Genomic DNA, 13,201 nt, shown 5'->3' with positions numbered 1-13,201 from the left:
ACTCCCCAAATACAGGTGTGCCAAGCTTGTAGCATCATACCCAAGAAGACTCAAGGCTGTAGTCACTGCCAAAGGTGCTTCAAAAAAGTACTGAGTAAAGGGTCTGAATACTTATTAAAAATTTCATTTTTTTAACTTGTTTTTTTTTCTTCTAAAAACGTGTTTGCTTTGTCATTATGTGGTACTGTCTGTAGATTGAGGAACCTTTTTTAAAAATATATTTATTTTAGAATAAGGCTGTAACGTAACAAAATGTGAAAAAAGTGAAGGGGTCCTCACTGTATTACCTCAACTACCGTACCCCTGCACATTAACCCGGTACTCCTTGTGTATAGTCTTGTTATTTTATTGCGTTACTATTTCCTTTTTTTTATTGAGCAATTCTTTCTGACTTTTTAACTCTGGGAAAGGGCTCCTAAGTAAGCATTTCACAGTAAAGTCTACACCTGTTGTAGTCGGTGCATGTGCCAAAATTTGATTTGATGAAGTACCTTACTGTGATTGTTTTCAATTAAAAGGGTCACAAAGGAAATCTCGTTCTTGACTGCACTGGACCTTTAAGGAGTGAATAAAATTATCTTTGTGCAAAGAGGTTTGGTGGGAGATGATTGCTAACTGCCCAAAGAGTACTGTAATTGATTAATAGTTGGGCTAAAGTGGAGGATCCAGTGATAAGCTGGAGTGCCGTGGGTTTTCCCAGAAGGCACTGAGACGAAGTGGGCCACTGATTAATTTGTCATGAAGAGGTGCTTGATGGGAGTTCTGTCTCCAGGAGCACTGGGATGAAAAAGCCCCGTGATTGTCGCCAAGTTTTTAATTATGGCTTAAAGGTCTTGAGAGGGTGGAAGAAACGCCAACTGTTTCCAAGGGGGCTTTTGAAAACAGACTTAATTAAAGTCAATGGGATTGGAATGAAACCGGGCTCTGTCTGTCAATTATCCTCCTCAGTGTGTTGGGTAGGAAATGAGAGCCACATCCTCATATTATCCCCTTTGTATCTATCTTTACCAGGATGAGCATATACCTAACCTTTTTAAAGTCAATATTGAAGTCAGTGTGATGAGATATTCACTGATTAAAACACACCTGAGAAAGTGATAGCCTACTGTACATCGTTATGGCATCAGAGTGTCACTATTTGGATAATTCCCCTTTGATTCAATTGAGTTTTCCCTCATAATTGAGAGGAGAGGCGAGAAGAAGAGGAGAGGAGACATCCTGTTGGAGATGTGGAGGTCCATTCTATGAATATTTCATGCAAATGGAGGGTGGGTGGCTCACCAGAGTGGAACACAGGGTATTGGAAGTCACTCCCTCATTTGATTAGGGAGATTGTTATTCAAATGTCACCATTTCCATACTAACCTGCCTGCCACCTCTCTCGCCACCTCAATTCTACCCCCTTGAAAAAATAATTTAGATGTACATGGCCAGGTAATTTCTCGAGATCGGGAAGTGTTGGTTGATCTGGGAGTTTACATTTTCTTATCTATTTATTTGATTCTGTTTCCCTGAAAGATTTGTCTCTTGCCATTCTAAAACATGTAAATATGTACTGCAGATTTGTGAATCACGATCTTCAACGTTTTATCGCTTGTGCTCATACTCAGCTTCAACAATGTAATTTAAATCTTACTCTTTCATTTTACTACTGTATTTAAGACCCCTATTTATCCAGGTAAGCAATTGATCAAATAATATCTTGATCGATAACTACCTGCTCATTTCTACTGTACAATAGGGGGCATACGCATTGATTGGCTTGTCTACAATAATGTCAATCCCCACAACGTACATGATCATGCATGATTAGCATAGCAGTTGTTCAAATTCAAGCGAGGCATAACAGGGACATGTTGTAGGGACATGTTGTGGACTGACATTGATTATACCTCTCTCCCCCACCTGACTTGCCATAGGTGTAAGTGTAACCTCCATGCTAGCCAGTGCACCTTTCGGGAGGGCAGTCTGCAGTGTGACTGTGAACACAATACGACGGGCCAAGACTGCACTCGCTGTGAGAGGGGCTTCAAAGCCAAGTCATGGAAACCTGGATCATACCTACCTACCCCCAACGGATCCCCCAATACCTGTACGTAACCTACAATATAGCTACTAGGGATTAACATGGGTAACCGGCATCCCGGGGCTGTCCCGTGAACACTCTTCACATTTCCTGAAAAAAATTCAATGACAAGACCCGGGAAATTACATCTTCCCCCAAAACCGGCACTAATGCACAACATGCGCAGGATCAGATTAGTAAAAACATTTATAGCACATTATCCAAACAGGTTGTCGCATGGAAGCCTTTAGCCTAGCATATTTACTTCACACGAAGTCGCCATAAATTCAAAGCGCACGCACAATTGACACTGCCGGACTGCACACGCGACCCGAATGCAGTTAATAAACCCTACATGAAACCCATACAGTAGGTTTAGTCTATAAAAAAACGTGTGCCTTTATTATTATTATTGTGAATATTCTGACAGTCACAAATGGGCCTATGCACAATTCACTACATAGGCGTCTCTGCCACTGACATTACGTTTGTTAACAATGCAGAGAGGCACGAGGGAAAATTCTATCTTCTCTTGTCCTAGAGCCTAGGCTATTTTCCTGTCCAGTCCCAATCCCACTGAAAACCAAAATCCCGACTCCTGTTGGGCATGAAAATGCACTGGGAATCTAAGATAGAGTAACTATCATTAGGAAATATCAGTGTAATTTGCCCTGAAATCTTTACATAGTGGCAGAGCCAAGCCGACAAGGTGGCGCGGGTGCCTTAAATTGGCACTTGTGATTTTTTTTGTTGTTGCGGTAATTCGAGGGATAGATATGAATTATTCCCGGTATTGAAACTTGGTAGATTTTCGGGGAAATATTCATCCCTAATAGCTACTGTATAGACTTCCAACAGGATACCATCCATACCATACTGCATCTATACCGGGCACATACTAGATGGATTAAGTAATGGTTGAAGAAGAATTTGGGTCATCTGCTCTACACAGCCACAGAGAGGAGCAGCTGAAGCTGTCACATTTCAAAGGAGAGATGTCAGTTAGTTTGAGGAATCCTACAGATGTATACATATGCAGAAGCACCCTATGCTATACTCGCACACTACAGAGGGAATGGGGGGCCTGCTGCTTCCAACGGCAGATGTGGCGGCTGATGTACTTGTATATTATTTAAGCATTGAAAACCTCCAGTTCTCTTTTTTTTCAGATGTATTCATAAAAATACTGTAATTCTCAAAAATAAATGAGTAAACCTCAAGTACTCCTCTCTCTCTTTCAGGTGATGCTGCTGGGACTCTTGGCAGTAAGTAAAGTCCTAATCAAACGGGGTAGAGCTTGTTATCACTTTTCTTTTTAATTCTCTGTTCATATGCCATCGTTCTTTCGTCTTACTTATAGCACACTGTCTTATATAATGTGTCCCTCCCCTCTGATGTTGTGGTGGGCCCCTCATTCTAATCACAATGATCCCACTCACAAATTACATTTTTCCACAGTTTTATATCCCTTACTGCTGGTCTATAACTCAAAAGGGGGGAGGCGATTTAAAGTGTGTAGATGAGGGCTATTCCAAGGACATGATGTGAGAGGGACTGTGAGTGTATATACTAGAGTCTCTCATAGGGATTCTTTGCAGACCTATAGGAGATACGGTACTGCTACAGCTGTGGTGAAGTAACCATATTGTTCTGGGAGATGGCCGAAGGACGATTTCATGGTATATCCACGATCAGCAATTTTCCCATGTTAGCGCATCTGATATCATTTGACTGTTTTTCTCTACCTTCTTGGTGTGGTGCCCTCTCAGCACCCACAACAGCCCAGACCCCGCCAACAACCACACCTGCGTTGGCGACTACAACCAAGCCACCCACAGACCAACTGCCCACAATTACCACTATTATGGCAGGTGGGAAACCAACTACGGTTGTAGTTTCTGACGGCCAGGCAGAATGCCTGTCTAAAAGGAACACAGGCTGTGTCTGAAATGGCAGCTTATTCCCTATATTCAGTATATTGCCTATATAGTGCACGACTACAGAGCCCTATGGGCCCTGGTCAAAAGTAGTGCACTACATGGAATAAAGTGCAATCGGACCCAGCCATAGTCTGAGGGCTCATCAACCACCTGCTTCCTATTGACTTTTAAACCAGAGTACACTTACTAAAGCAGCACATACAGTAGAATGTGTCCCTGGTGAAATGGGTTGTCCTACACAGCTGAAAGGGAAGGCAAGGCTATAATGTTGATGAAGCACAAAGGCAATGGAAGAGAGGAGTTGATGAATCTTCGTCTCGGTTATCTTGGTCATTTAGTTTGTAGTAAAGTGGCTGGTTGAGTGTGTGTGTTGTATACTATAGCTCACATCATTTTTTACCAACCACCCTACAGTTTGTGATGTATTGCATGTTAGAGAGAATATAACATATCTGCATTTGTGTTGTGTTATCAGATAAGTAGCAATATTGTTTTTTGTAGTAAACAGTTACTTCGTGTGTGTGTGTGTGTCTGTCTGTGAGAGACTTTTTGTCAACTAGGTTGTACTTTCACTAGATATCCTTCACTTATTATACTTCCATGGAATCTCCCATAATGTCAGGCTGGACAGAGTCTCCCATGGCCCAGTGATTTCTGACCTGTGTGTGTGTGTGTGTGTGTGTGTGTGTGTGTGTGGGGATCATCAGAGTGGACCCCCTCATGTCTCTCTCTACTGCTGTGACGTGACACACTCCCATAGGCTCTGTGAGTGTGTGTTCCCTGTTAGTAGGGACTTCAAAACCTCCAAAGTAACAAATGTCATTTTCAAATGCAAATAAAGTGCCCTCAGAAAGTATCACAACCCTTGACCTTTTGCACATTCTGTTGTGTTACAGCCTGAAATTGAAATGGATTAAATTTAGATTTTGGTTCACTGGTCTACACACAATACTCCATAATGTCAAAGTGGAATTATGTTTTTAGATTTTTTTTTAACAAATTAATTAAAAATTAAAATCTGAAATGTCTTGAGTCAATAAATATTCAACCATTTTGTTATGACAAGCCAAAATAAGTTCAGGAGTAAAAATTTGCTTAGCAAATATGAGTGTTTAACATGATTTTTGCATGAGTACCTCATCTCTTATTTTTCTATTTTGTTGTAAATTTGACTTATGATTTTTTTTTTAAACAACTAAATATACACATGCGAACGACAACATACAGATGCATAGAAACATCCACAACATCAGACCTGCCCAGACCCACCTGCTCACACCCCCATCTCCAGCGCCCGCATCACTCTCCACCACACGGCCTCAAACTGCACCATCTTGTTTCTCTCTGTTGCCCACACACTTTCAACATTTAGATAATAAAGCATTTGACCTTTCCATTGTGTTAACGATGGAGGATTGGTTGATAAATTGTTTATAAGTATACGAGAAAAGTTTCATCCAACCCATCGGGTATCTCACTGCCCTCTCGTATGCCATGTCTTTAAATATGTAGACAGATGGATTAAAAAGTACATTTACATTGCAATACTTCTCACAGACAACTTTCTAACTCCGCCCATGACTTTTGGACTTTATAGAATTCCCAGAAGGGAATTGCCTTGTTCAGGGGCAGAATGACAGATTTGTACCTTGTCAGCTCGGGGATTCGATCTTGCAACCTTTCGGTTACTAGTCCAACGTTTTTTAATCTGTAAAAATGTCCAGAAACATGTTTTCACTTCGTCATTATGGGGTATTGTTTGTAGCTTGATAAGGAAAATGTTTAATTTCATCGATTTTAGAGGAATCTGGATAAAGTCAATGGATCTGAATACTTTCCGAATGCACATAACTCTAACTGTTTAAGGCACCATTGGCGTCATGGTGAAATCTCTGAGCGATTTCCTTCCTCTCCAGCAAATTAGTTAGGACGGACGCCTGTATCTTTGTAGTGGCTGGGTGTATTGATACACCATCCAAAGTGTGATTCAATAACTTCACCATGCTCAAAAGGATATTCAATCTCTGCTTTTTATTTTTATTTTACCCATCTACCAATAGGTTCCAAGCATTGGAAAACCTCCCTGATCTTTGTGGTTGAATCACTGCTTGAAATTCACTGTTTGACTGAGGGACTTTACAGATAATTGTATGTGTGGGGGATTAGGTAGTCATGGAACGTAAAGGTTTAATCAAGACATTTCGATTTGAAACCCTTTGGACATCAGAGCAATGTTGAGGGAATCCTATTTGAATCAGACAAGGATGTTCATATGATAGGTAAGATATACAAAACGTAAATTTTTGTTTCAACATTCCCACCATCTTGTGCCAATATCAGTTCTTTTTAAGTCTTGGTTCCAGTAGTTTATATGTTTTTCTAAGAGATTGCCAGTTGGATAGGCTCTCTGCAAGGTTTTGTATATCTTACCTATCATATGAATAAAAACATGTTTTCACTTTGTCATTATAGGGCATTGTGTGTAGATGGGTGAGAATATCTTTTTTTTTAAAATCCATTTTGAATTCCGGTTGTAACAAAATGTGGAATAAGTCGAGGGGTATGAATCATTTCTGAATGTATTTAAAATTCCAATTTTGTTTTGTTTAGGTCTCTGACAAAGAGAGAAATTCTAAGCATCTCATATCCACCAAATGCATCAAGCAAGCTGTGTTTGAGTTCAGTTTTAGTATGGACTAAGGGCTGGATTCAATCCGTATCACCAAAATATCGCGGAAGATCTGTTTTTATAGCTCGATTGAAATTTAAAGGCAATGTTTCCTCATTCGAGGACACTGCATTCATGGTGTGTCTGCTCAATCGGAAATTACCTTTACATTTTAATGCGGTTCTTCCTTGATACTTCCACGTTATTGTCACGATCGTGTGGCGGATTGATGGACCAAAACGCAGCTTTTGGAAAGTAAGCCATCTTCTTTTATTTTTAAAGATGACGAAAAATAAACACGACACGAAACACTTCAACAAAAAACGAACAAAACAACAAACGACCGTGAAGCTAAATAACGTTGTGCACTTACACACACACACACACACACACACACACACACACACACACACACACACACACACACACACACACACACACACACACACACACACACACACACACACACACACACACACACACACACACACACACACACACACACACACACACACACACACACACACACACACACACAGGCTACAAACGTTCTGACATAGACAATTACCCACAACCAATGAGAGCCTATGGCTACCCTAAATAAGGCTCCCAATCAGAGACAACCGAAATCAGCTGTCTCTAATTGGGAACTCATTCAGGTAACCATAGACTCTCCTAGACAACTAAACATACATAGACAACACTAGACACATGTACTCCACACAAACCCATATACTATACCCAACAACCCCTTTACCATAAAAAACACCCAAAACCAACAAAACACAAACATTCCCCATGTCACACCCTGACCTAACTAAAATAATAAAGAAAACAAAGAATACTAAGGCCAGGGCGTGACAGTTATGGATTGAATCCAGCCCTTAGTTTGTAGAGTGCACTTAAATCGAAGGTCCATCCCAACAGAAACAGCTCAGGACAGGGTTCTGTGAAGTCAGCTACTCTACATAGCGAAAGTGATACACTGTTGTCCACATTGGAGCACTACAGGGTCGGTTGTCCATTTCACTGAGATGGGTCTTTATAACGCCAAGGGCTCAGTTACTGTTTTAGTCGGAGATTACCTGGCCTATGCTTAAAATGTTCATGATAGCTTGAACTATTCTAAGCTCATAGGATGAAATGGGTAATTTTTTTAAATTTCATCATTGGAAACCTATAGACGTGTCACTAGCCATTTGTCCTGATGAATTATGGAATACTCTCAATATCACTATGTAAGAGGAAAGGTCATGGTTCTTTATGAGCGCCTTCTTCTGATACCTTTCTCTGCGGTGTCACAAGTATCAGAGGGAGATTTGAAAACAGTCATCTACTGAGTACATAGTTATGAATGTGCTCAACATTGATGATAGCGGCTTCTAGGCAGCATCCACTTAAGGTGCTTCGCAGTAAAAAATAAATAAAAGGTTCCATATTTATTCAGCATGCTTGTTCTTTAGACTATTCTCACTGTCACAATCGTCTAATGGTGAGAGAGAGGACCAAGGCGCAGCGTGTGCAAAATACATCTTCTTTTATTTAGAAGAGAGAAAAAAAACAAGAAAACGAACAACGATACACGAACTAACAAAATAACAAACTGACGTCCGTGAAGCTATAAAGACAAATAGTGCTGACACAAACACTACACATAGACAATTACTCACAAACACATGATGCCCATGGCTGCCTTCAATATGGCTCCCAATCAGAGACAATAAACCACAGCTGTCTCTAATTGAGAACCAATCTAGGCAGCCATAGACATACAAACACCTAGACAAGGATTGCCCCATTAAACATACAAACCCCTAGACAAACCAAAAAAACACATACCTTCCCCATGTCACACCCTGACCTAACTAAAATAATAAAGGAAACAAAGAATACTAAGGCCAGGGCGTGACACTCACTCATTCTCACCTGCTTGTTTGTCAAAATGGCTGCCCAAAGTACCAAGGCAGCCTTTTCTCGACCTGGAGGGCTGATCTTTAAAAAATATATATATTTTATTTTATTTTACCAGGCAGGTCAATTTAACAACAAATTCTGAAAAAGTTCAGACTTAGATTATAATGATTATGAACAGGCAATGATTATTACCTGCCAATGTCCACCCCAAGGCTACTCTTGGGTTGCATACACATGTGCGCGCGCACACACACACACACACACACACACACACACACACACACACACACACAGACACAGACACACACACACACACACACACACACACACACAGACACACACACACAGACACACAGACACACAGACACACACACACACACCAGTGTAACTCCACCATCAAGAGGCTGAGAGTGCTCTCTGATCTAGATGAACAAGCTGTCTCTCAGGGAGCAGATCTTCTCTGGGAAACCTTCTCTAAATTGGTTGGCCATTGTGGCAGATGGTAAAGGGGGGGGGAGAGGGGAGGGGTTAGGGGAAAGCTGTACATGTCCCAACCTCTGTAACTTCGTGTTACCCCACAGCTGCAGTACATTGTGACATGCCTCAGTGCCCACCTCTGCTCCACATACGTACATGTAGGTCCAATGTAGCCCAGATAGCTTACCAAAGGTAAATCCACCTCCAGCACTCATAAGGTTTCAACATGGCTACTACCGCACCCTAACAAAGCCATGCTGTTCCTTCGGGCACAAAACATTCAGATATGTAAATACAGATCATAAGAAAGCGGAACATGACCAACTTCAATTCCCCACATTGATGCCATAAAGATATGCCTCAGCAAGTGTCCCAAAGTACATGCATAAGCATTTCCTTAATGATATGAGGTTGTGTGTGTGTGTGTGTGGTACCCAGCGTGTAAAAACCTGTCCCGGCTGATAATTGGGTCTCTTTTTATGTAAAGATTGATTTGGGAGTTTGTCCCTTTGGCCATGCGCTAATGATCAACCACTGGGGAGGGCTACAGCCTTAATAAAACATCAGCATGCCAGACAGCAGGAAAGCTCCCACTGTTCCAAGTGCGCCCTACTGAATCCCAATGCACCCATCTGCAGGAGGAGGCCGAGTCGCTCACTACAGGGAGACTCTGCACTTAACGCCACACCTGAAGCACGTTGCCGCATAATATTAGTACGATTTAAATATTGGGCATACGGGAGAATGAAAACATGATTTGGTTATTTGGCAAGGGCAAAGACACCTGTATTGTGTGTGTGTGTGTGTGTGTGTGTGTCGGCGTGTTTACTAGAGTACTTGCTTGTGTGTTTATTAGTGCGCGCATGTTTTTCTGTGCGCCTGTATTTCTGTCTCTCAGCCAATGTACCTTTTTTTAGTTACGCTTAGCATTCATTGTTAGAATACTTCAAAACATCAGACCCTAACGAGATACTGTATGACCCCGATTTATCTTCTGTGCCAAACAGACATCACCACCTTCATTGACATAGTGACAGCTGTGGTGGGTCCCACATCCAGCACAGAGCTCAGTGACTCCCTAACTGACACACCAGGTTGGAAACTAGTGAGATGAACACTAGGCATTAGGCATTTGATAGTAGGTAACGTAGTAGTAGCTAGTGGTATGTGTACCTCAAATTGTATATCAATGCAAACTCCTTTTATTCATCTAGGTACTTCTAGTACCCACACTTAGATTAGTCTCAGTGGTTTTGTAGAATAGAATTTGTAGAAAAGGCTGTATATACAGCATGTTTGTCTATGATGCTAGACAACATCTGGAGAGCATTGGTGTGTAAATGCAATAAACCTCTCAATTACCTAAATTACCTCATTGCTGGCTCAGTAAATGCTTTCCAATTGCTCCCTCAAGTGCTGCTTCTGGCAACAGATCAAACGTCTGTGCCAGCCACTATACCAGCCACTCTTCCAGCCAGTATGTCAGACACTGTGCCAGTCTCTGCCAGCCCCGACCAGACAGACAGTCCATCCTTAAACACAGTGAACTTCCCACCAATGGAGGTAAATCCCCCCACAACCACAGTGAGAGCGCAGCCGAAAGGTAAGTACCCTGAAACACCAGAGGAATCACTGACCTCTGACCTCTCACCCTTACACTACATGAGCTTTAACACCTCAAATAATACTTTTTTCTCCAAATGTCTTTTGATATTGTTCAGGGATCTAACGTGTGGATATTGGTTAGACTATTCCATCCACTTTGGACATATCGATGGTCACATGGATTTTGTGTGACTTAATCATTTAGTACATTTTACAAACGTTTGGGACTATAAGAATAGCAAAGAAAACCTGGGTTATGATACCATATAACATCATAACGGACTGCCACTTTTACATTGATGTAGTAATAGAAATGTTGATCGTTGTGCTTCATCCTTGTCAACTAATGAGAGCAATACAAGACGGGACACAAATGGTGAACTGAGCCCAGTGGCGTAGTAGTGTTTGTGATCTTACTCCTACTGAAACACTTTGTCCGTCTCACAATCTGTGTCTGTAAACCATCTGTTTTAAACCGTCTTGCCTGTAAGCAAAACTGAGACCAGGGGGTTAACAGCAGATTAAACTGTGGTTTAATGGGAACAGTCAAGTGACGCACTGGGTCCTTGAAACAGACGTGTAAGAGAGACAGACAGGAGAAACAAGACATCTTCATTGTTTGGCAGAGGAAACCCAAAAGAAGCCTGTAGACTGTCATATTTACCCCCATGAACCTCTCCCAGTGTGAATCAGGACTGCCAGAGGCCATAGAGTGCCTTATTCTCCCCAGAGGTTGCACTGGGGTAAAGAGATTAAACATGATTACTGGGCTAAAGTAGTCCTGAAGGCAAGGTATGGTGTAAGGGCCATGATACTGACCTCTTAACATCTCCATGTGCTAGGCTTCTTACACTTTAGGATTCCCTGTCGGGTGCCAGCTACTAGCTTAGTAGTGTCCCTCAGTGCCAGGGGGAGTATTAAAGCAGAGCCTTGCTGTTGTATTCACTGTACAAATGCTACATTTGTAACCCCCCACCTATAAAGAGACAGTGAATAGGGGTGTTTGGAGAGTATGGAATGCATACTTTGAGAGGACCAATGATAGAAAGTTAAGTCATGATATCATTCCATGCTGTGTTTTGGTCTATTGACAGAGACATTTGGCAAAATACAGAAGGTGAGAAGTTGGCCAAGTGTTTTCTACTCTCTTGTTTGGAAGATAAAATACCCAGCAGGCTCACTATCCCTCAGGCTCTGGCAGCATGTTGAGTTCATCCCAGGGCTTTCCAGAACACAGATTAAACTGCCTACTTTGATTCCCTCAGGAATGTTTGATAGGAAAAGGAATGCAACAGAACATTTCATATCACCTGCAATAGAATGGCACCAAAGTGCTTTGTGGCATTTGACTTTTGAATCAAACGGTCATTCTGTTTGTTGCTCTCTTACCACCTTCCTCCTGCCTAGCAAGGGTCTGATGACATCCACTGTTCACAAGGAAAGTGCTGCCACTGGACACAATCAGCAGCCAGGAGCGATAAATCATTAAAAACGCTATCATTGTGTAGCATCATCTTTTTCTGGAGCACAGCATCGAGCCAGCAATACTGTGCTGGGGGCCAAAGCTCAAGCCTTTTCTGATCTATTTCTGAATACCAATTGAATGAACAGCTGCTAAATATTTCACAAGCCGGGAGAAGACAGGTCGTGGTAAGGGAGAGCAAACCAGGCAAGTTACGGAGCCTGTGGAGATAGATACAGTAGATAGATACATGAAACCATAACAGGATGGAGGCACGGAGCCGTGTCCTTGAGGAGTAGCCACAGGGCAGATGCAGGGGAAGTGATGATATCTGGGCATGGGGTATCCCATTTCTACTGATACTGACAGAAATAGGAAAAAGTTGAATGCTGTAGATATCACAAGACGATGCCAGGGAGCCAACATCAAAATATTATAAATATAACGTTGCAGTGGTTAGTATGCCATCTTAACAACTGATTGGTGTGATTTTTTTTCTGTACACAATTGCAGTTACTCAATCATCTGATGCAGCTGATGCCACATCTGACTCAGTCACACCATCATCTGATGCAACCACTCTAACATCAGTTGGATTTACTCTCACACCTGACAGCACAACGACAACTTCTTACACAGTGACTTCTAACAACAGTGCCACAGCATCTGACACAAGTACCACAGCATCTGACACAAGTACCACAGCATCTGACACAAGTACCACAGCATCTGACACAAGTACCACAGCATCTGGCACAAGTACCACAGCATCTGACACAAGTACCACAGCATCTGACACAAGTACCACAGCATCTGGCACAAGTACCACAGCATCTGACACAAGTACCACAGCATCTGACACAAGTACCACAGCATCTGACACAAGTACCACAGCATCTGACACAAGTACCACAGCATCTGACACAAGTACCACAGCATCTGACACAAGTACCACAGCATCTGGCACAAGTACCACAGCATCTGACACAAGTACCACAGCATCTGACACAAGTACCACAGCATCTGACACAAGTACCACAGCATCTGACACAAGTACCACAGCATCTGGC

General features: G+C 42.0%; 1 protein-coding gene across 1 annotated transcript in view; it reads left to right on the top strand.

Annotated features, from left to right (window-relative positions):
* LOC129825988 (netrin-G2-like) overlaps positions 1 to 13,201 on the top strand; it is a 52,462-nt gene that overhangs the window by 28,652 nt on the left and 10,609 nt on the right. The window contains exons 4-5 of the mRNA XM_055886209.1: positions 1,920 to 2,092; positions 3,307 to 3,330. Coding sequence (XP_055742184.1) covers positions 1,920 to 2,092; positions 3,307 to 3,330 — 197 coding nt within the window. The remainder of the gene's footprint in view (positions 1 to 1,919; positions 2,093 to 3,306; positions 3,331 to 13,201) is intronic.

This window comes from Salvelinus fontinalis, chromosome 28 (genome assembly GCF_029448725.1).
Source record: "Salvelinus fontinalis isolate EN_2023a chromosome 28, ASM2944872v1, whole genome shotgun sequence".
Lineage (NCBI taxonomy): Eukaryota > Metazoa > Chordata > Actinopteri > Salmoniformes > Salmonidae > Salvelinus > Salvelinus fontinalis.
This window is presented reverse-complemented; position numbering and strand designations above follow the sequence as displayed.